The sequence below is a fragment of the Polypterus senegalus genome, chromosome 7 (genome assembly GCF_016835505.1).
Source record: "Polypterus senegalus isolate Bchr_013 chromosome 7, ASM1683550v1, whole genome shotgun sequence".
Classification (NCBI taxonomy): Eukaryota; Metazoa; Chordata; class Cladistia; order Polypteriformes; family Polypteridae; genus Polypterus; species Polypterus senegalus.
In genome coordinates this window covers 189,611,595-189,635,666 of record NC_053160.1, presented here as the reverse complement: position 1 = coordinate 189,635,666, position 24,072 = coordinate 189,611,595, and the positions used below count along the sequence as shown (strand labels likewise).

The window sequence follows — 24,072 nt, the reverse complement described above, 5'->3', positions numbered from 1 at the left end:
TCAGTCACATAGTCTGTAATCCAAGTGGGTGTTTTGAGCAGCTGGATGTCTGTTAAATCTGCTGCCTCAACAGGCCTGGTTTGCCACTAAAGCCTAGCAGAACAGCCAATGCTCACTTTGTCCTACAGTTGGCCGACTATTGTTGGACACTGAAACGTGAAGAATCAGATGCGGAGTACAAGCATAAATAAGCAGCAGAACATTTTGAACTAATGCAGCATGTCACTTAGAGTCTCTTCAGCTTCATGGATACATGGTTGATTGATGCTGAAGGATTAACTGCAGTGATTCATTTTTTTTTTTTTTGCCTCCCTTTAGGTGGTACAACTCCCGCACAATGGGAAGACATCACAGGAACAACGCCATTAACATTTGTTAATCAGTGTGTTTCCTTCACCACTAATGTATCGGCAAGGTAATATGCAGCAACATTCCTTATGGTAACAATGACGGATCAGATGTCACTTGCAGTAAAGGGGATGACATTTTTTTCCATACATCTAAATGACAAAGTTTTTTCACAATTTTAATAAAAAAAAAAATCCATGTTGGCTTGTAGATGTTATGGTTTTATGATTAGCTACAAACTACAGAGCTGCTTATGATGGTATATTTAACATGTAAAGTACGGTTAACTTCATGCTATTCTTCAATTCAATTTGTCATCAGTTAAGATGATTATCCTTTAAAATGTAAGCCCAAGTTGGGGGTATAATTTGGAATTATTTAACCCTTTTGACATTGTGCTCTGTAGTGAGTGTGGGGTGCAGGTCAAGGGGACCCTGGAGAGGTGGAGATCTGCTCTAGCTCTTTCAGGGCTGATGTCGACTTTTGTCAAAATTCAGGAGTAGAGGACGGTAATCAGCAGTAAACTGCAACAAAACTTACCTTTACATTTTAGTTTGACTGTCTTTGCTAGAGATAAAGTTACATAGCTTTGTTGATTGAACCTTGATTCCCTGCACGTGGATGAGTAGCGAAGAGCAGACAACCTCTAAAATGGCATCGACATGTGGTGAGACACCAAAGCGAATATGCAAAGCAAAATACTCCGTGGACATTTTACGTAATTTTGATGATTAGGACTCTGACTTGTCACACTCCGAGTTTGATGCAAGTGATCTGGGGATGGATATCGAAAATGAAAGTGAGCTATCAGCATCGTCTGATTGGTCGCCAGCTGATTGTGGCGCTGAACACTTTTGTGTAGCTGATGTGCCTACAGCAGCGTTTGCCTGGGAGAACCACCACTTATGATGACAAAAGGTACAAACCATATTGTGTCACACTGCCACCGTCACCACACCCACCTGCTGTGCCAAGATAGCCAGGCAGCTGGCCCACCATGCATTCCTGCTGACCATCGAGGTGCCCACATCCAGCCACTGCTGCCAGAGATGCCGAACATGCGCCAACAGCGACCACAGCACATAGCAACAGATGTTTTATGTTGACTTATGTGTGAAACCATAAAAATATTCAGCCCTCAAAGAGCTAGAGAGGAGTGAAGGTCATTAGGCCCACCAAGACAGAATACATGTGTGTAAATGAGAGGGAGGTCAGTGGAGTGGTGAGGAAGAGGGAGTAGAGTTGGCGAAGGTGGAGGAGTTTTAATACTTGGGATCAACAGTACAGAGTAACGGGTAGTGTAGAAGAGAAGTGAAGAAGAGAGTGCAGGCAGGGTAGAATGGGTGGAGAAGAGTGTGAGGAGTGATAAGTGACAGACGGGGATCAGCAAGAGTGACAGGGAAGGTCTACAGGACGGTAGTGAGACCCGCTATGTTATATGGGCTGGAGACGGTGGCAGAGTTAAAGATGTTAAGATTTGCATTGGGTGTGACAAAGATGGACAGGATTAGAAATGAGGACATTAGAGGGTCAGCTCAGATGGGACAGTTTGGTGACAAAGTCAGAGAGGCGAGATTGTGTTGGTCTGGAGAGATGCTGGGTATACTGAGAGAAGGGTGCTAAGGATAGAGCTGCCAGGCAAGAGGAGAAGAGGAAGGCCTAAGAAAAGATTTATGGATATGCTGAGAGGGGACATATAGTGACAGGTGTGACAAAGCAAGATAGAGAGGACAGGAAGAGATGGAAAAAGATGATCCGCTGTGGTGACCCCTAATGGGAGCAGCCAAAGGAAGATGAAGATTTGACCCTTTTCTGTTACCCTTTGTGTTCTTCCTTGTACTAGACTTTACTTAAACACAATCCCATTTTACTTTTTGAGTTTTTGCCTCCTTGGTTGTGTTTAGGTTCAGAGTATACACAGTGTGTAATATACAATATGTGATGTAGTAAATAGCGAGCTTTATATGTTCTGTTTAGCTATATATTCTGTTGAATAAAATACTTGACTTGAAGTGTCCATTCCATGAAAGGTCTCTAATCATATTTTCCTCTTGATTTGGTTTTTCCAAAGGTTTTGGCTAATAGACTGCCGACAGATTCAGGAGTCTGTAACTTTTGCCACACAAGTGTACAGAGAGATTATATGTGTACCCTATATGGCCAAATTTGTAATCTTTGCCAAATCCCATGACCCCATTGAAGCTCGGTTAAGGTGCTTCTGCATGACCGATGACAAAGTAGACAAGACACTGGAGCAGCAGGAGAACTTCACAGAGGTGGCCAGAAGCAGAGATGTGGAGGTAAGCTGCCCTCCTTACACCTGTTCAGTGTGAATTTCTGGCTTACTTTCTTACGTGTTCTGCATCCTGAACATTTTCATTTTCACTGTACATGTTTACTGTATTCAGCCAAGGTGATGTTTGGAGGTGAAGGGGCAGCAGGCATGGAAGAGGTGGGTGCAGTAGAGGTGCTGGGAGAAACTGAATCCAAACTGGATACAAAAGAGACATACTGTAGTGGTGGTGAGTGTGTTAGAGTGGTGCAGAGTGCTGGTGTAGCACATGTACACTTAGATAGCAGCTGGGAGGATTTTTGTGCAAAACGTAGCAAAGTTCTGCTAACTTGGGTGGTGTGATAAATGCAAACGGAGATGCCAGCACAGCGATGATTTCCAGGGTGAGAGTGACACGGAAGACATTCCAGGAGCTGTCCCCACAGTGTGACTTCTAAAGGAACCTCTCTGTCATTAAAGGAAAAAAAATTGAAACAATTTATGCAAAACTGAACGCAGTGTTTCACTTTGGAAAAACATTTGAAAAACGAAACACATTTTACTTCCAGTACAATCTGTGCTATCGACACAAGAAGGGAGCTGTTTATTTTCTGCCTTGAAGGATTTATATGCTTTAATTCCATATACGTCTGCCTGTCATTTAGCATTTAAATGAAGATCTTTAGGGAAGAAAAAAAATAATATTAAATTGCAAGACTCATTTCCTGGCACATGCAGACATTCTTTTTGTTGAGCTGCCCGATTTAGTCAGGTAATACGATTCCTCCCTCTGCCAATTATGTTCCTAAACATTACATTAAAGATGTAACATTGCGAAATTCTAGGAGGAGTCGGGGTGGGGCTGTAGGCACATGCATTAAATTTCACATTTATTGGGATTTATAAAGTGGAAGTGTGTGGAATCTTGCATACACACAGTTCTGCACATCTGGATTTTTTTGTGCCTACTCACATTTCCAGTTGTGACCGTACGCCATGTTTTAGTGTGAATTCTATGTGCGCCGTTATACATGAGATGCCAGGTGATTTACCTGCTTTACCTTCCCAGCTGCAGAAAAGATCACAGATCAACGCGGACGTGTGATGAGGCTTTAGGGACCAATATTCATTACTTTCCACTCAAAATAAATTTCAAAGTCTCCAAATATTTCTTTTTAGCGAGTTTCGTAGTTGTGAAATCACCTGCACAATGCATTTCTAGTGCCACTTTTGTGAAACTGTATGTGACTCCAGACTTGCCTTTTTCAATTGTCACTAATGAAATTTGTGTGAGAGGTAGCATGCTGAATGGCAGCGAGATGTGAGCGATACAAGTGGAAATCTGGAAATAACAAAGATGGTACAGATCAGGAGGATATGTAAAGATGTCAGAGAAAAAATTGGAAACCAAGTTAAGATGTCTTGAAATGTGCAAGAAGGTATTTTGAGATGAATTGTATTTGAGACATTGGAAAATAATACTTCAGAGAACGTCTTCAAATAAATTTTAAGATATTTTTTAAAAAGTCCAGAAGCTATTTAAAGTTTCTACTTGAGATGTCTCAAAATACATTAATGGATCTCTCACACAGAGCAGAAATCCACTTTATGATATCAGTTAATGAATCTGAGATATCTAAAAATGTATTTCAAGATGTTTCTAATGTGAGTCAATATGAAGATATCCAAAATGTGTTTTGTGTTATAGGGTGGCACGGTGGTGCAGTAGGCACACTGCTGCCTTGTAGTATGGAGATCAAGGCTCAGGTCCTGAGTCCTCCCTGCTTGGAGTTTGCGTGTTGTTGCCGTGTCTATGTGTGGGTCTCCGCCCACTGTCCAAAGAAATGCAGGTTAGGTGAATTGGCAATACTAAATTGGCCGTGTGTGTGTGTTTTCACTCTGAGATGGACCGGCACCTTGTCTGGGCTTTGCTCCTGCCTTGCACCCTGTGCTAGCTGGGATAGGCTGCAGCATCCCCAGACCGTGGCCTTGGTCTGCATGAAGTTTTTTAGAAAATGAAATTACTTGACATATTGTGTTATCTTAAAATAACATCTAGACAGTATTGAGATACTGTAAAGTAACTAACTGTGCAATTCAAGATATCAGAAATTGATGTCGGAAGCCCCATTTAAAACACAAGCAATTTTACATGAGGTCATCTTGAGACTCCTCATGTTGCATTTATTGTGCTAAGAGTCATTTTATCCATCCATCCATCCATCCATCCATCCATCCATCCTCTTCCGCCTATCTGAGGTCGGGTCGCAGGGGCAGCAGCTTAAGCAGAGAAGCCCAGACTTCCCTCTCCCCGGCCACTTCTTCTAGCTCTTCCGGGAGAATCCCAAGGCATTCCTAGGCCAGCCAGAAGACATAGTCCCTCCAGCGTGTCCTGGGTCTTCCCCGGGGCCTCTTCCCATTTGGACGTGCCCGGAACACCTCACCAGGGAGGCGTCCAGGAGGCATCCTGATCAGATGCCCGAGCCACCTCATCTGACTCCTCTCGATGCGGAGGAGCAGCGGCTCTACTCTGAGCCCCTCCTGGATGACTGAGCTTCTCACCCTATCTTTAAGGGAAAACCCAGACACCCTGCGGGGGAAACTCATTTCAGCCGCTTGTATTTGCGATCTCGTTCTTTCGGTCACTACCCATAGCTCATGACCATAGGTGAGGGTAGGAGCGTAGATCGACTGGTAAATTGAGAGCTTTGCTCAGCTCTTTTTTCACCACGACAGACCGATGCAGAGCCCGTATTACTGTGGACGCCTCACCGATCCGCCTAATCAGATCCTAATTTTATGATGTCTCTAAATATATTTGAGATGTCTCGACGGGGACCGGGACTGATTTCAAGATATCTGAAAATGCTTTTAATATTTCTTACAAAACAGTACTTTCAGATATCTGAGGGTGACCAGGATGTCATTTTAAAATGTCTTAAAAAGCATTTGAGATATCTGAAAATACACTGAGGTTCCCAGACACAGACATATTTTCAGGTATCTGTAGATCATTTTTAGGTATCTGTAAATGTTAAATTGAGCTTGCCTTATCTTACAGTATTTGCCAGCTTACAAACGTGCGTTTTTTTTCCATGCCAGCCTGCATTGTCTGTAAGTAGTGTACGATTTAGTTGACCACCATTTTGTTTTTCCATATGCTTTACTTTTTTGTGTTTCTTGAAAGAAACCCACAGTCATGAAATAATAATATATAAAATATATTCTCTCCTCTTTCTCTTTAGGTGCTAGAAGGAAAACCAATATATGCAGACTGCTTTGGCAATCTCGTTCCATTAACAAAGAGTGGTCAACATCACCTGTTCAGTTTCTACGCCTTCAAGGAAAACAGACTTGCACTTTTTATCAAGGTATCTTGTAATTTGCGTCAGTTTTACAAGGAATAAAATCATGTAGAGCATGGCTGTCAGACTCTGGCCCTGGTGGGCTGCAGTGGCTGCAGGTTTTCATTCTAGCCATCTTCTTCAGACCAGTTTTTGCTGTTGATTAACTTCTTTTGCCTTAGTTTGAATTAATTTGACTCAGGCCCCTTGCTTGTCTCTTTTTCCTTAATTAGCAGCCAAACAATAATGAGACACAAAACGAGCCAACATGTGACCAGCTCACCTGTGCCCATCACACAATACCTGAAAATAAAAAAAGGTGATGGTCTCAGTAAGGTTGATCTCTCAGGTCACCAAAACATTTGGACGGTGTTCATAGAAAAAACAGAAAAATCAATCAGTTTTGGAAATGTCTGCTGTGGCAGGATGAGAGCAGCAACAAGCCATGGAATTAAATAACGAGTTTAATTAACAGCAAGGATTGGCTTCTCATTAAGAGATTGGTTGGATTTTGAAATCCCAGTTTAGCTGGTCATCTGTCTTCCCGTTTCACATCTCATTTCTGTTTGGCTGTCATTTAATAAAGGAAGGAATAAATTCAAAGGACTGAATCCTTCAAAATAAGGCTATTAAAATGAAGGGAAAAAAGTTCATTAGCAGTGAAAACTGGTCACCGATTCAGAAAAGGGTGGGAATGAAAACCTGCAGCCACTGTGGCCCTCCAGGCCCGGAGTTCGACACCCCTGATGTAGAGTCACAAACTGATTCATCACAAAAAATCTAAGGACAGGTTTAGGGCTTTGTTTAAAGAGAAAGGCAATGGAGGAGTCCAGCATTGTCCCTACCGCAGCACAAGATGGAGACTTTTATCACTAATTCAGTCCTTTACTGGTATGGCTGAATTGGTTGGAACGAAATTTTGCAGACATTGAGCTGGTCCAAATTTTATGTTTATTACTGTTCATGGTGACACTTCTCTAAGATCTCAGCTCTGTCTTAAAGACTTGCACACAGAGCATATACCGTATTTCCCCAACGATAAGCCACCCCACATTATAGGCCACCCCATTCTATAAGCTGCAGAAAATGCTCATTTATGTTTTAAAATTGTAAGATAAGCCGCCCCATGTCATTAGCCGCGGCGTTACTGAATTTACCAATCTGAAGTAAAAGCATCTAATTTGTCACGCCCCTGTAGGCCTTTGCAAATCTATAGTGACGTTATAGTTGAGCGTGAACAATTAAATAGATAAAATTTTGCACTTACCGATATCATGCCGCAACGCAAGTCCTACGCTGCAGAATTTAAGCTCCAGAAAACGGCAATCGTTCAGCTGGACGCCACTTTGAAGTAGATGAAAAACAAGTCAGAAATTGGCGGAAAGATGAGGAAGCTTTGCACACACTTCCGCCACATAGGCGTGCAAGGCGTACAAGTAAAGCAAATTGGCCAAATTTAGAGAAGCGACTTAAAGAATGGATTCTCGCGCGGCGTGAGGACAATCGGATAGTTTCAACAATAGCCATCAAAATAAAGGCATGAGGAATGGCGACTGAAATGTTTTTTAGATAGGCCGCCCCATTTAAGCAAGCCGCACCCAATACGCAGATTTGTAAAATGAATGTATAAGCCACGGCCTACTGTTGGGGACATACGGAACTTCTCCTTTTTCCTCTTCCTATTAGTTGGCCATTACTTACATTGCAATGCTCCTCTTCCCCACTACACGTTACAAAGGATCTCATAACTTTTTTTTTCCCCCTGTTTTTAGGTCCGAGACAGCACTCAAGACCCCTGTGGGCGCCTATCATTCATGAAGGAACCAAGATCCTACAGAGGCTTGGCACAGCACGCCATTTGTAACCTGAACATAACGCTACCTGCTTACGTGAAGGTATAATGAATGACCCTCGGGCATCTATTAGGCCAAATGAACTGCCTTTCTTAAGTGTGTGTTGATTTTTGTGGTGTGTTTTTTTTTCTGAGATGGACCAGCTTTGTTTGTTGTAAGTGTAACGCATTGACTGCCATTAAGGCTGAATTGGGGGTTTTATTGCACTAACTCTTTCTGACCAATTTGTGCTGTGCTTGCTCTTTTCTGTCTGCTGCTTTTTGGAATGAAAAGGAATCTGATTCGGATCAGGAACACGAGGATGAGGTAATGTCAACGCCACTCGTGCAGTCATTGGCTTGTTGCAATGTGGTATTTCATTTTCCAGATGGGCAGGTTTCCCATTTGTCACTTAACATGCTGTCTGCTTCACGGCATATACTAACAAGCTTTATTCCCATATTCTGTACGCAGTGGTAGTCACTCATCTTAGGCTTATATTCTAGCAGCAGGGAGCTCATCACCTCACTCTGTTCTCTGAAGTCCACTGCGCTGTGTGTTATGGGGCTACACCTCCAAATCCCGGCTTCAGCTGTGTGGAGCACAATACATGCATTTGTTCACGTTCTCCTTCTATGCCCATTCCAGATCCACTGCATTCTTCAAGTTTTTGGGAAATTGCATGTTTGCTTCACTGTGAAGTTCTTCATCTGTTGATTGGTAACAAGAGGGTTCACCGTGTTCTTTATGTTTAGTATTAATTAAGCAATGGAGGAAATCTCAGCATCTCCATCCAAGCGGCACTGTTCATTTGCTGTTTTATGGCAATTGAGGCTTTGTTCACAAGTGAAGTCAAGCTGAGTTCTAAGGAAAGAAGTGTGGCCTGGCCTGACCTGTTCAGTTTGTTGCCACCATGACTATCACCCACCAAAATAATGAATACATGCATAGGTGGAAAACTTCTTAATTACCATGTGGTAAGTATTATAAAAAGAGTCCAACCAAAGGGAGAACAATATGTAGCCTTGGGTGTCCACATCTATCTACAGTACAAGGGACCAGAGGTCACGCTGAAACCAGAGAATATTCTAGTAAGTCTCCTGTATGCTTATGTAAGGCATCAGCAGTTTTGACAGAGAATGAAATCCGATGATGACACGGGGAAGTCAGAACTCACACAGGGCTCATAACCAAGAAAACGATCATTAAATAACAAACGTCAGAATTGTAGTCGAAGAACATTGATAGGTTGTTAGCCAAAAAGAGCACACGTAGCCAGAGCCATGAGAAACACAAGATGTAAATCAGAATTAGAGGGTAGAAAGAACAGTAAAATTATATCTAACAGCATGAGATGACGCACAGGTTTTTTTCTTAGATGTTTTGCACATTTTTTGGTGGCTTTTAAAACATGTTAGGTGGTGACGTCACGATGCGTGAATTCTGGGAACCGCATCCAAAACATAAATCCAACATGGCAGTAATCCATAAGGAAAACAAGACGGCACAACAGCACACCCAGAACAACATAAAAACGGAATGAAACAAATCTATAATCGTAACATAATGATGGCCTTGCTGAAGGTTTTCTCGACAGTGTGGGTTCCACGTAACACACCAGTAACTGTGCTGTGGATGGAAATTTCATGGGTAGTCATGGGGAGAGAAAATAAAATGGAGAACCAGAGTTAGTCGAGTTTAAGTCACAAGTGGAAAAGCAAATCCGAAAATCTGTTGTATGGGGCGGTTAACAACCTTTCATGCCATTTTATTTCCACATGCGTCTTACACTCATCTTATCCAAGTGCATTTCTCACAGTAAGTTACAATGGTCAAAATATTGGTGGCTAAAATGACTATTGTTCTACACTAGCATGTCTAACATGTCTCTTTCTCTCTTACAGACCAGCAAGAGTCATGAGAAATGTAAGATATCCTTCACATTTGACTTCATTCACGTATTGTAAGATGTCTCTTAACATACTAACCTCTGGACTTAAAAGCTTGTGTTCTAATAATGTGCGATGGCCAAGTGATCTAACTGTATAATCTATGGTTTTGATGCCTAAAATGTCTATACTGAGATATTCAACCCCACACACCCACTTTTCCATCCCCCCCACAACCCTGCTTTGGCTTGCTTTGCTTGCTGTGTTATTTTTTGTTTGTTTGTGTGTTTGTTTGTTTGTTTGTTTGTGTGCTTTGTCCTGTCACCACCGTCATTTCAATGAGCAAAAGTCATGCCAGCTTTATGGTGCAGTATATGAGCATCAGTTCCATGTCCACCAACCTGACAGTATCTTCTTGGAGCTTGTCCTGCACTCATTGGTGACACGGATGTTGCAGAAGAAGTATACTGTTTGTGTGCATTTACTTGTATGAGAGTCCATAATTTTGGTGATGAGCAATAAAGAAAGAAGCGGTTTTTGCTAAGTGTGTGAAGACGCTGTATATAGTTTGTGTCAGCCCTTTAAACAAATGGCCGTTTAGTTCTTTGAAGAGCATCGTTTGAGATCTTCAGACAAGGAAGAGAGCTTAGCATTCAGTAACTGTGTGAGGCCCTGAAGAGCTCGTTACATTTACATTTACTCACTTAGCAGATGCTTTTATCCACAGCAACTTACCAAAGAAGTCAGTATGATTGAGTAAACGTTTAATTTGGGGAGACTATTTTAAGAAGAGGGTTACAAAATTGACTATCACAAGGGAAAAGCTCTAAACCAAACAGAAAAACACACATCTGGTTAACATTTTCCTAAACTCTTTGAGGGCTGAATATTTTTTCCAAAAAAAACACTTTCTGAAAAGCAATGGTTTGACACAGAAATCAACATAAAACGTCTGTTGCTGCATGCTGTGGCAGCCAGTTTGACAAGAATGTGCGGTAGGCTTGCTGCCAAGCTGTCTTCACGTGGCTGAGGCATTGCAATCTAGTTTCTACCTCTTATCATTGTTAAGTGGCACTCCTCCCTGGCGAACATTGCCGTAGGCGTATCAGCTACATGAACCCATTCAGAGCCATGATTAGCTGGGGACCAGTCAACTGAAGACTGAATCTCGCATTCGTTTTCGATCACTTGTGTCAAAATCGGAGTCTGACAAGTCATAGTCCGGTTCAGAGATAATAGGCAAAGCGTCATCCACGCAGTAGTTTGCTTTATGCATTCACTTTGATCTCTCGTTAGATGTCAGTGCCATTTTTGCTGCTGTTTGCACCTTGCTACTCACACACGCGAAGGAAATCTCGATCAAACTAATAAAGATAACTTTTTCCTTCTAGCATCGAGAGTTTACCTGAAACAGAACACTTGGTTTTTTTACAGTCGATTACCATCGTCAACTCCTCCTTTTGACAGAAGTCGACATCAGCCCTGAAAGAGTTAAGCCGATTTCACTTTATACGACTAACAGTCGTGACCTATGTCAGATCTATGGACTGCAACTGCTGATTGCGTCGCTGGACCCTCTCAGTTTAAATGAATGAAAATCGCTGGGCATGTCTGCTTTACTGACCAACTGCTGATCTTCCAGCACAGTCAGTCACGCGTGTCCATTACTGGGGCATGATGCTGTATGAAGGGTTAACGGCGGTGGCAGGTTCAGCCACAAACTCTGTTCTGCTGTGGCTTGTACAACCCAAGACATCATATAGATGAGCTTCTCTTCTATTTGTGAGGTCCAGACCCCCAAGTGCCTTATTTCTTATTGTTGCATTATATGCTTTGTACTTCCAGCTGAGCATTTATTGGTTGTCCACTCTCATGCATACAGAGCCCACCCCTATGACTAAAGACCAAATCCAACATGTGTGAGAGTCGCGGACTAGTTGGAGTGAGTCGTTAGATATGTCCTATTAGGTGACCGCCTCCGACTTGCTAAGATTATGAAAATGAATGCGGCTGAAAATCGCTAGAGAAGTTACGTGAGGTGACATAGCCATTAGTTACAAGAAGCTATCAAAAAAGCCAATATCCGTTAGAGATTCATTAACAGAACAAGAGAGACTTGGAACGCTTCTTAAGCTCCCTGAGGGAGTCAGCAGCTCATTCAGTCATCAGTGAGGAGCTACGAATGAAGAGAGTCTGAAGTGAGGTTTGATGCCAAACAGAGTTGGCGAGAATGAGCACAAGACCTCTTGGGTGTCTCCATATAAACCAGTGCTGACCCACTGACTACTCTGTAGGCAAGCAGCTTTTTCAGTGTAAGCCAATTTGTATGTTCTCTGAATGTCCACATGGACTTAACGTGTTAGGGAGTGATTGTGGGTATGTGTTTGAGCGCCCCCTATGATCTCTGTCTGATATAGCAAGCAAAAAAATTCAATAACAACAACGTCATTTATTTCTGTCACACATTTTCATACAAATGATGAGCTCAAAGTGCTTTACAGGATGAAGAAAGAGAAAAAAGACAAAATAAAATAAAATTAGGGAACACTAATTAAAATAGAATAAAAGTAAGGTCCAATGACCAGGAAGGAAAGGTAAGGGAAAAAAAAAAAAACTCCCGACGGCTGGAGAAAAGAAAAAAAATCTGCTTGGGGGGTCCAAGACCCACAAGACCACCCAGCCGCCTCTAGGCATTCTACCTAACATCAATGACCTCAAAAAGTCCTCGTGGTATTCAGGCTCCACGTGGAAGAACTTGATGATGACGGTCATGTGAACTTCTGGCCTTTAATCCATCAATGGAGGGACATCACGGTGCTTTGATTAGGTGGTGGGGGTGCAGATCAGCACCACAGAAAACCGTAAAAAGAACGGCAGAGAAAGTAGAGGTTAGGACGGATTGTGGAGCCACTAGGAATGATATTGATAATTAAATGCAAATACAGAGCATCAGGATTAAACTCAAGTGAAGCTATGAGAAAGCCATGTTACAATGACGGGTTTTTAGCAGTGTTGTAACGAGCTCCACCGTGTCAGCCTGGCGAATTTCTATCCGTAAACTCGTATTCCAGATTTGAGGTGCATAACAGCAGAAGGCCACCCACCTCACCACTTCTTTTAAGGTTACCTGTCAGAATTCTAAGCAGACCCTCGTTTGAAGATCTAAGGTTATAATTTAGAGTGTAAGGTGTCAGATATTCCGATATATTTAAGGCTTTGTAAACTATAAGCAGTATTTTAAAGTCAATTCTGAATGACATGGGTAACCAATGTAGTGACATCAGAACTGGAGGCTGAAATGAAACAATGGAGCCCTGGATACAGTAGGATGTCCTGGTGTCTCCTCCATGGCAGATTCCGGCCAAGGCACACCCTGAAGGCTTTAATTCCTAAGCAGAAAAAAATAATTAAAAACTTGCATGTTTTCTATAACTAGCAATAACAATTTGAGTCCCATTCCGTTTTAAATGACAAACTATTCTGCGTAGTATGCATCCATTATCTAACCCGCTATATCCTAACTACAGGGTCACGGGGGTCTGCTGGAGCCAATCCCAGCCAACACAGGGCGCAAGGTAGGAAACAAACCCCGGGCAGGGTGCCACACACAAACACCAAGCACAAACCAGGGACAATTTAGGATGGCCAATGCACCTGACCTGCATGTCTTTGGACTGTGGGAGGAAACCCACGCAGACACGGGAAGTACATGCAAACTCCACGCAGGGAGGACCCAAGAAGTGAACCCAGACGGGTCTCCTAACTGCGAGGCAGCAGCGCTACCCACTGCGCCACTATGCGTGCCGCCCCTCTGCGTAGTATGCATCCCCAATTTGAATGTTTTCTCCATGCTGTGCCTTCCATTAGATAGATGGATAGATATGAAAGGTCTGGGTGCAGACTTCCAGTGGCAGCCCCTTTGTGGCTCCTTCAGCTGCAGGACTCCAATGACATCATGGGGTCTTTTAGCTAGAGAATCTAAAGAGGGGGTCTGCCACTGGAGGTCTGCAGCCAGGCTCTATTGAGATAGATACAGTGCATGTGGAGTTTAATGCTGTTTTTCTAAGTATATGGATATCAAGGGTTCTATATAATCGACAGGTTAAACTTTTGAAATTTAAATATAAAATAAAATATATAAAAAAAATGACAACTGCAAAAAAAAAAAACTGACACCACCTGTCAGAGAATCAGGAATACAATCCAAGAGAGCCATAAAAGATTACAAAAAAAAAAAAATCAATAAACTTACAAAAAGAAGACCTGCAACAATCATTAATGCTGTTATGAGCCTCTCACCTCTCTGCCCTGAATATATTGACAGATTGACAAAGGGCCGATGCTCCAGCTGACATCGATTAATGGTGGCCCCATCCTCAAAAACTCAAGGTACATAACCAAAAACACTAATAACACACAAATACACAACATAATGTGGAAATACTAAATAATCTGACAAAACAATATTTAACACACTTAAACATATTAAAAAAAAAAAATCTTGAGGGAGACGAGACGTGACCTTCTAGGAAGACACTTTGAGGTCACGTGAGACAAAAGGAGAGCTGCTGTACGTGGAATTTTAATGATCGACGTGCAGCCCGACAAGCAGACCACGCAGCTCGACAGCAGCTGATCCGACCGCAACAGCCCCCCACTTCACAATGTGACCAGCGTTATACGTCCCGCGAGAAAGAGGCTTAACTATGAAGGAAATAAAGGACAAAGCGTAGATGACAAAGTAGAACATCGTAAAGAATTTGAAAACGTTGGCGCAGTACACATGCACAGCAGGTTAGAGATAATGGAAGTACGAAAATTCGAAAGTCTCAAAAAAAGGATAGGAAAGACTGCATTAGCACAAAAAACGGAAATTATTACTATTAGATTGAATATATTGTTTGGATTTCAACTTTAAGCCGGAGACTTGTGGATCATCTAATTCATGTTGTCAGTAAGAATTAAAAGATTCCTAAAAACGTTGGCACGGCATGAAGTCCCGTGAGATGGAGACTTTTAACATGAGATTCTTTCCAGTCACGCCCTACTTACCACTATTTTCAACCAAGACCTCGGTCATCTAACCTAAGTCGTGTGAATGCTTTTAGCAGACACACTTCCTGCGCTCTCAGCTCTTGTAAATGTCATCAGGACAATAATTTTGTACGTTCTAGATGATACGTCAACGACAAAGCGAAGAAGAAGGAACATGGACAAACATTCGAGAAAGTCATTTTATTTATTTGAGAGAAAGAAACGAAATTCACTCACAGGCAGTTTATACGTTGCGGTGTCACGATGCAAGTCCAAACGTGGAATCAAAATTCAATGCGATCTTGAAGAAAAGTTAATTCCAAATATTGTTTTTACAAAAGTTTTAAAGTAAAAGTAAAAATAATGCATATGTAACAATTCCCATGAAAATTGCAATCTCTTAAAATTGTACATCCAGTAAACCAAATCTGGAGGTGGGCGAGTGAAGCCCCCAAGTATAGCTAAAACATAATAACTCAAAAGATTTACATGAGCCAGAGGAAAAAAATCCTGGCTAAATCATAGCAAGTAGGTAGGTAGATCAGTAAGTGGGTTAGGTGGGTAGATAGATGGGAAAGGCACTATGTGATTGACAGACAGTACGTGATTGATTGATTGATGGATGGATAGATAAAGTCACTATATAATAAATAGGAAAGGCACAATATAATAGACCAGTAACGGTGCACTGCTATAATGATAACGTGCAGTGAATACCCTTGACTTGTAGTTTTCAGACGCTCTCTTTCTCAGTACATTTATCATTGGTTTGCTCAGAGGTTGATGCGCTCGTTGCTTCTTGAGCAGCTCTTCTTTTCTCCACCCTAGCGGCCCGCTGCTTCTCTTCATTCGTTGGCATCTTTTCCTGTTAAAACTGTTTAAGTTAGTTTTTGTGTTTCAATTACTTTTCTTACATTTTTCACTTAAGCTGGCACTTAAGTCTTAAATCTGCCTGAAGAATGATTAGTGAAGGTGGTAGGGAATGAGAATGGCGCCCGTACGCATGAGTAGAGCTGATTCTACAATAAAATAAAAATAAAATAAAAAGAGTAATAAAAATCATCACCCCGAAAGCGGATAGTAGACGTCACGTGGTATATGTGTACCAAATTTTAAGTCAATAGATGAAACGGTTTTCGAGTTACAGGTGATTTAAAATCTTCGACAGACAAATGAACAGCCACAGTAGCGTATTATATAAGAAGATGCATAGTACTTGATTGATTGATTGATCGATGGTGTAATGAAAAAACACAAACTAGCATGAAGAGTTATGGCACACACAGGCAAATCCCATATAACAAAGAAAACACAAAGTATTAATGCATTTGGAAGGGCAAAGAAACGTCTTCACAGACATGAGTCCCAAGAGTGACTGCCCCAAGATGGTGAAACTTTTGATTAAGTATAGGTCAGGCATGAGGAGGTGGGTCTAGAGCAGGGGTGTTGAACTCCAGTCCTGGTGGGCCGCAGTGGCTGCAGGTTTTCATTCTAACCATCTTCTTAATTCGTGACCAGTTTTTAAATTAATAATAACTAATAAATTTCTTTAGCCTTAGTTTTAATTCGCTTGACTCAGGCCCCTTAGTTTTATTCCTTAATTAGCAGCCGGCCAGTAATGAGACATAAAACAAGCAGGACATGACCAGCTCACCTGTACCATCAAACAAAATCTGAAAATAAAGATGAAGGTCTCAGTAAGGTCGATCCCTCAGGTGACCAAAACATTTTAGGAATTCTTAAGAAAAAAAAAACAGAATAATCAACAGTTTTGGAAATGTCTGCTGTGTCAGAAAGAGAGCAGCAACAAGCCATGCAATTGAATAACGGGTTTAATTAACAGCAAGAATCAGCTTCTCATTAAGGAACTGCTTGGAGTTTGAAGCCCCAATTTAGCTGGTCATCTGTTGGCTCGTTTCAGGTCTCATTTCTGTTTGACTGTCATTTAAAGAATTAATTCAGAAGACTTCATCCTTAAAAACAGGGCTATTAAAATAGAGGGAAAAGAAGTTAATTAGCAGTGAAAACTGGAAACTGATTAGGAAAAGGGTTAGAATGAAAACCTGCACCCACTGCGGCCCTCCAGGACTGGAGTTTGACACCCTTGGTCTAGAGAGACAGATATCAGAAGTGACGTCAGAGGCGGTAGGACCGTCTGTAGAGGGAGGAAGAGGAAAGGTGTTAGTCAACAGTGCCACCTAGTGGATTGGTGTGGAATTACCACCACTAGAGCCTTAAAGCTGTCCTGAAGGTACACGTGTGTGACAGTGGATAGATAGATAGAAAGATAGATAGATAGATAGATAGATGTGAAAGGCACTATATGATAAGATAGATAGATAGATAGAGTGAAAGGTACTATATGATAGATAGATAGATAGATAGATAGATAGATAGATAGATAGATAGATAGATAGATAGATAGATAGATAGATAGATAGGGTGCCATATAATAAATAGTTGATCTTTCATTTGTCCCATAAGAGAAATTTAGCATTTAAAAGTTATAAATGAATTGGAATTGAAGGAAGGCTTTCTTTTTTTAAACTGCTGCTCATCTACCCTCCCCTAAGGCAGCATGCCTCGCTTTTCTAACCCACTTTGCTTTGCATGGAAATAACTTGGCTTAAGTGTACGTGTGTCCGTGTGAGTGCTTTGTTGCTCACCATAACTTTTCTTGTGTTGGTTTGCATACACTTTTTCAATCACACACATTTCCTTTTTGTATTTTTCATTTCTTATTTTGCGGTTTTGTGTTTTCATTTGATTTGTCAGAACAATGAGGAGGCTCCCAGGGAGAGAAGCATGCCTCCTTTTCTAAAGAGTGATGTGTTTTGCTACCCTCGAGATGTCACATTGCTGTGATTCTGATAAATCCTTATTCCAGATGCTCTAAACAGTTGGCTGCTTTCCCTGTCTGAATTTTGTGCAGACGTTGAAGGCGCTTTACTGTTGTTCTGACAGCCTTATAGAGGAGAACAGCTTCTGATTATTTCTGGTGTCTGATTTTTCTTTTTCTTTTTGTTTTTCTTTTTGTTTTTTGGTTTCTTTAGACATGAATCTGTTACATCTGAACAATCTTGAGATGCCTCTTTCTCTGTAAAGCCACTGTGTCTTTCCGTTTTTTTCCTTTGTTTTTCTGTTTTTGTTGGTTTGTTGGTGTCCTGGTTTCTTTTTTTTAAGATTTTTATTTTCTTGCTTTTGGTGTTGTATGCGTGGATGTGCTCTCGTAATTTAATGTAAATAAGCAAGTTATTTCCTGCCCATTCCGTCCCACTTTATTTTATTTTTTCCCCGTTAGCTTTGCTTTGCTTTTTTGCCCCCCAGATCTGTAGATCCACCAGCCATTCCTCTCCAACTTTTTGATTTTTCCCCCTTTCCCTGACTTCACTCATGAACCAAAGATTTTGTATTGTTCCAGTCCTGATCACATTTCTCCAATCTCTGTTTCTGATTTTCCATTTTACTTTTAATCGTTATCCATTACCACCCAAGATGATGAAGACACTGAATCCACTGATACCTCTGCACTGAAAACACACTTAATTCGGGACCCCCCAGCACTAGCGAGCCCTGACATTCTCTCAGAAGTGTCTGAAATGAAGCAGGACTTGATAAAGATGACTGCCATTCTAACAAGTGACGCCACAGAGAAGGCGAGCTCAATCGAGCGGGGCACTCTAGGAAAGGGTGCTGAGGAGGTACCAGGAGAGCCATTTGAAATTGTTGAAAAAGTGAAAGAGGACCTGGAGAAAGTAAGTGAAATTCTTCGAGGTGGTCCTTACCTGAGCAAGAAGGAGAGACGAAAGGAAGATAGTGACAGAATCACAGCTAGACAGGAAGAGGAATGGGAGCTCCTCAGCGATGGAGAAATTGAAGAAGCCCGAACAAGGGCTCCAAAGGAAGTTTATGAACCTGCGTTCAAGGAAGTTAAACTTGACAGAGGACATGTTCCAAAAAGTTCTGTCAAGGACATGTCTGGCATGGTGTCGTACCTAGATAATGACCTTAATGATTACCTCTTTCAGCAGCCCTTGCCTGCCATTGTTGAACCTCAAGAAGATATAGTCCAGGAAAGATGTACAGAGGTGTACATTAAAAGGGAGGCTGAAAAGAAGCGTGAACATTCTTCTTTACAGGAGGGCAAAAAGACGTCTCCAGGGATCAAAAAACCAGTTAGGAGAAAACTGAAAGAACGAACAAAAGCTTCGACCGAAGAGGCACATGTGCACGAATCGGAGTCCGATGTTTCTCGCTTTAGTTCCGAAGAGTCTTTGGATGAGGACGTCATTTTGGCCACTTCTCCAACGCCAGCTCCCATTAAGGTTTCTCCTGTGGTCGAGGAGACTCCCATAGGATCAATTAAAGAAAAGGTAAAGGCTCTTCAGAAGAAGGTGGAAGAGGAACAAAAGGGAAGAAGGCAAATGCCCAGCAAGATTCCAAAGAAAGAAGAGAGGACAGTCTCTCAGGATAAACGAGAATCGCAGCAACAGACGCACAAAGTACAATCTAGCTCATCCGAAAGGCTGGAGGAGACCATGTCTGTAAGGGAACTAATGAAGGCTTTCCAGACAGGGCAAGACCCCTCCAAAAGAAGGTCAGGGCTCTTTGAGCACAAATCTGCTCAGTTATCAGGTGAGCAATCACAGTCAGCAGACGTGACCCATAAAGTTCAATGCCAGTCATCCATGGTAGCCACACAGAGTAAAGAACACACGTCCGAACCATTGACAGTAACCCACAGACAGACATTTAGCACACATTTAGAGTCTCTCTCAACCACAAGTACTACAGGCGCTCATGATGGTCCATCATTAACCCATACAAAGTCAGACAGCATTGACTCTAAAAGCCTTCTGAAACGGGAGGAAATGCAGCATGCCCAAGGGAAAGTTGCCAACCCAAAAGAAGGGGGCATTCAGATGGGTAAAGAGCCCATCAAAGACGTGGAAATGGGACACAAACTAGATGGAGATCTCACTAGGATCAATGGAGATGATCAATATCTGGAAAAAGTGGCCACGAGTAGCACAACCCATGACTTAAATATTACACTTTCCGCAGACTTCGCTAAAGAAGAAATCGCATTACAGAATGGGGTCCTTGATGACAGCTCTGAAAGCCTCAAACATGAGGGGGCAGCAGATTCACCAAGTATCAGCCTAGGTGATGGAACACCTCAGATCAGCTCAGAAGAAAGTTATAAACATGAGGGCTTGGCAGAGACTCCAGAGACAAGCCCAGAAAGCTTATCATTTTCTCCAAAGAAACTTGAACAGCAAATCTTAGAAAGAGCCAAGCAGACAGGTCCAGCTGGAGCTGTTCACGAAAGGGACTCTTCTGCTAGAGTTTCCTTCATGACTTTGTCTGAAACCCAGCTCCAAGAGACCGAGACCGAGTGTCGGTCAATTGATGCAGTTGTGATGTTGGCAACAGATGACTTCGAGGGTCAAAGGACAAGTGAGTCAACATTTGACACCGAGAAGGAACGGCGCATAGTCCAGGAAGAGCACAGACCTCGATCTGATTCACGGAGGGTGTCAGACACAGTCGACACTCTTTTAAACCCTGAGGAAGATGACGCTCCAGTGCCTGAAGGGAAGAGCGTAGCAGAGCCACCCATTTCCCTAAAAACAGAAAGCGATTACTTGTATCGCCATGAAAGCTTAGATTTGCAACTCTGCCAGCACGAATCGGAAGGCCTCAGCCCTGTTGCCGATGATTCTTTGACAATCAGTCACAAGGATTCTTTAGAAGGTAGTCCCGTTCAAGAGGACAATTCCTCCCGTAAAACGCCAGATTCCATTGAGCCAAGTCCCACTAAAGAGTCTCCTTGCCGAGATTCTTTAGAAAACAGCCCAGTGGATCAAAAAGCAAGACCAGCCTTTCCACCAGTGGAGCCAACTTGCCAGACTGTACCTTTAAGAACTGATTTCCCTTCAGAGATTATGAGGAATAGACTCCTCCGAGACCCCGAAGGCAGTGCTGATGACGATAGCTTAGAACAAACGTCGCAAATGGAGAGCTCTGGAAAAAGCCCCCTGTCACCCGATACCCCCAGCTCAGAAGAAGTGAGCTACGAGGTGACCCCTAAAACACCTGAAGTGCAAGTTTTGTCCGTGCTATCAAAACCATCTCCAATTCCTGAAGATGCCGAAGAAGCAGAAGATGATGATGATTCCTCAGATAGCAGCGAACCAAAAAAGAAATTTACACCTGAAGAAGAAATGTTTAAAATGGTAGCCAAGATTAAAACATTTGATGAAATGGAGCAAGAAGCAAAATGTAAGAAAGATGTCAAAAAAGACACCAAACAGGCTGAGGGGATTTGCACCTCTGGTCTTGGAGATGACTGTGATATCCAAGTGCGAGTCATCTCTTACCATCGTAGCTCCTCTGACAGCGACTCGGAGGTCTCTCATCTTACAAGCTCGGCTGACTCACATCTGTTGGGTGAACCCCTTATTACGGTTCAGCCTCCTTCTCCTCTTCCTCCCGGTGCGGGCGACAGTTCGAGCCCAGAAGAGTTTGACTTGGAGCAATCCTTACCTCACAGTAAAACTTCAGAAATCAGTGGAGCAGAGCAGAGCTTAGGTAGTGAAGGACCATGTCAAACAGGTGGTAGTTTTAGCTCAATTCAAGAAGATGCCGGGTTCAAAAGGGAGTCTTTGATAACAGAAGTGGAAAGCAAAACTCCTGCTCAGTCTGCTGACATATTACCAGATCAGAAGTCTGCTTGTGAAACGGAGTCTGAGGTTCAGTCCAAAATATGTGGCTGTGAATATTCCCTTGTAACGGATTCATTGGAATATGAACAGAGCCAAGAAACGGCAGAGGTGACAAGTCCCTACGATAATGTTGCACTGGAGCAGTTACAAGACACTTATGATGTCACTGATACCCCAGCAGGAGTCAATGTAACCGATGATGTCAAGGGAGAAATGATCAGAAGGTCCAAAGCACCAGCCGGAGAAATCGATGGTGACTGCTCCGAGTATTATTCACAACTTGACACTGAACTGTGTCGTGGGCCAGAGATTTGCATTTCGGATGAAAGACCGGCAGACGACAGAGAGGGCTTGAGTCGCACGACTCAGTCCAGGGGAGTATCGGCAAAAGTTGAAAGTGAAGTAGATTCTTGGAGTGCCATACGAGAGGATGATGATGCATTTGCAGCAAGAGTCAAGGAAGAAGAGCAGAAAATATTTGGTTTAATGGTCGACAGGCAATCCCAAGGACTCACTCCTGATACAACTCCCGTTAGAACGCCTACGGAAGAAGGAACACCCAGCAGTGAGCAAAACCCATTTCTATTCCAGGAAGGCAAATTGTTTGAAATGACCAGAAGTGGGGCAATTGATATGAGCAAAAGAAGCTACGCGGATGAAGGCTTTCACTTTTTCCAAATTGGAGACCAGCCGGTTGAAGAAGACTTACTAGAAGAAGATGAAGAAGAAGAGAAGGAAATGCCCAACAAAGGGACCCGTCCTTTAGATGAAGACGGGTTACCCAGTGAGAGAGTGAGCAGTGACGTCAGCCATGTCTACCTACCATCAGAAGTTTCACTTTCTGAATCCTGTTCTAAATCTGAGGGCAGTGAGGACACTTCAGAATGCGGCTCAAGTTCTCCAACAGCAAAATCAAGAATCCCAATTAAAATGGGAATTTCGGCTTCGACCAAAAGTATAAAAAGTGTCCCCCCTTCAGCTGAATCAACAGAGGTGAATCCCATGTTAGATGATGAATCTGTAGACGAGTGTCTCCTTGTTTCAGAGACTTCCATTACTAATGTCCAGTTAGACTTTTCCACTGTCACCAGGTCTGTTTATGCCGAACAAGAAGAAGAATCTTCAGATTCTTCCCCGGAGGATCAGCGGTCTGTGATCGAAATCCCTACGGTGGCCTCAGAAAGCGTTGCCCTCTCCAATGCAACCCCTGAAACTTTGGACAAAGAAGGCTCTTCTGAACCTTCCCACACAGCATCTTTGTCAAGTGACCTTTCTATGCAACCTGTTTCACACGTGGATGGTCATAAAGAGGAATCTGAAGAAGAAGAAGAAACTAAGCCCAAATCCAAAATACCTGTCAAATCTGGCACCACCAAGGCAGAACACACTACTCAGCCTGTGGTTAAGCGAGCCGAGTCTCTTAAAGGTGCTGAAAAGAAGTGCAAATTGCCGGTCAAGCAAGACCAGAGGAGTAAATCCGAATCGGACGCAGCAGTAGCTAGAGATGCAAAATCCAGACAAACTGTCAAATCCAAGAGATTATCAGAAGCAGAAGCATCTACTGTTCATGAAGATGTGAAGGGCGAAACAGAATGCGCCGACAGTCTAAAGCACAAGGCGTTTCCATCGAAACTCCCAATAAAATTAAAGTCGGCCCAAACAGCCCAGGAGTCCTCGTCGGGCAAAGAGAGCAAGGAGCGCTTCTTTGAACTCTACAAACATTCCATAGAATTCTTTGAAGAGATAAGCGATGAAGCATCAAAATTAGTAGAAAGGTTAACTCAGGCGGAGCGCGAGCAAGAAGCCGTCTCCGATGACGAGAGCAGCACTCTGGACGGCTCGGTGATTGAAAACGAGCCGCTGTTTGAATCTCAGATTCCGCTTCCTGAAGACATCTTTGACATGAGACCCATCTGGGATGAGTCGGTTGAGACTCAGATTCAACGCATTCCTGACGACAATGTCCGCGACCGACATGAAGGTACCTCCCAGCTACTGGGATTATCTGTGCTACTGCACATTCAGATTTTAATTGCACATCTCTCTTTTAGTAAATGTTTCTGTTGGTTGTCTGTATGGTTTTGTGATCAGTGATGTGTCGTGGCTGTCTGTTTTTCCTTTGTGTTCTGATAATCTCAAGATTGACCAATAAGCCTGGTAGAACTTTAAGACAAAGGCTTGCTTGGATCTGTTGTTGTGAGTTTCCTTTCTGCGAAATTCTGTGACATCACTTACTATGTCCAGCAGGAGCATAGTAACTGATTATTCTACACGAGCGCCGCTCCCACAATCAACAGATCCTTCTCAGGTAGCACTTGAATGAAAAATGAGCTGCTTTTAATTCGGAATATAGATATTCTGAATTAGATCTCCCTGAAGTGAACAGATTCATAGTTTCTGCTTGCTGTAGATGTTGGCTAAATGCTACCTGTTTGCATTTCGTACAATTCATCACTTGAACGTGAATTCGGTCATTTTACTGACGTGATATTTAGCATATTTCACCGTCTTGTGACAGCCACAGAGGATCTGTCACAAAAGTCTCACTGTATCGCGACAGCATCAAGTTTGGGCAACATTGGAGTCACTTAACGGCTCGTCTCCTTCCCTTAGGGACATTTTAGC

The 24,072-nt window shown here is 42.6% G+C and overlaps 1 protein-coding gene across 22 annotated transcripts in view; it reads left to right on the top strand.

The window, feature by feature from the left end:
- The window catches only part of LOC120533089 (ankyrin-2-like), a 299,192-nt gene that overhangs the window by 245,879 nt on the left and 29,241 nt on the right, over positions 1-24,072 (top strand). For all 22 annotated transcript variants that reach the window (XM_039759757.1, XM_039759758.1, XM_039759764.1 and 19 more), the window contains 7 exons: positions 319-415; positions 2,420-2,648; positions 5,866-5,991; positions 7,737-7,859; positions 8,091-8,123; positions 9,701-9,722; positions 18,215-23,428. In XM_039759757.1, the coding sequence (XP_039615691.1) occupies positions 319-415; positions 2,420-2,648; positions 5,866-5,991; positions 7,737-7,859; positions 8,091-8,123; positions 9,701-9,722; positions 18,215-23,428 (5,844 nt within the window). The remainder of the gene's footprint in view (positions 1-318; positions 416-2,419; positions 2,649-5,865; positions 5,992-7,736; positions 7,860-8,090; positions 8,124-9,700; positions 9,723-18,214; positions 23,429-24,072) is intronic.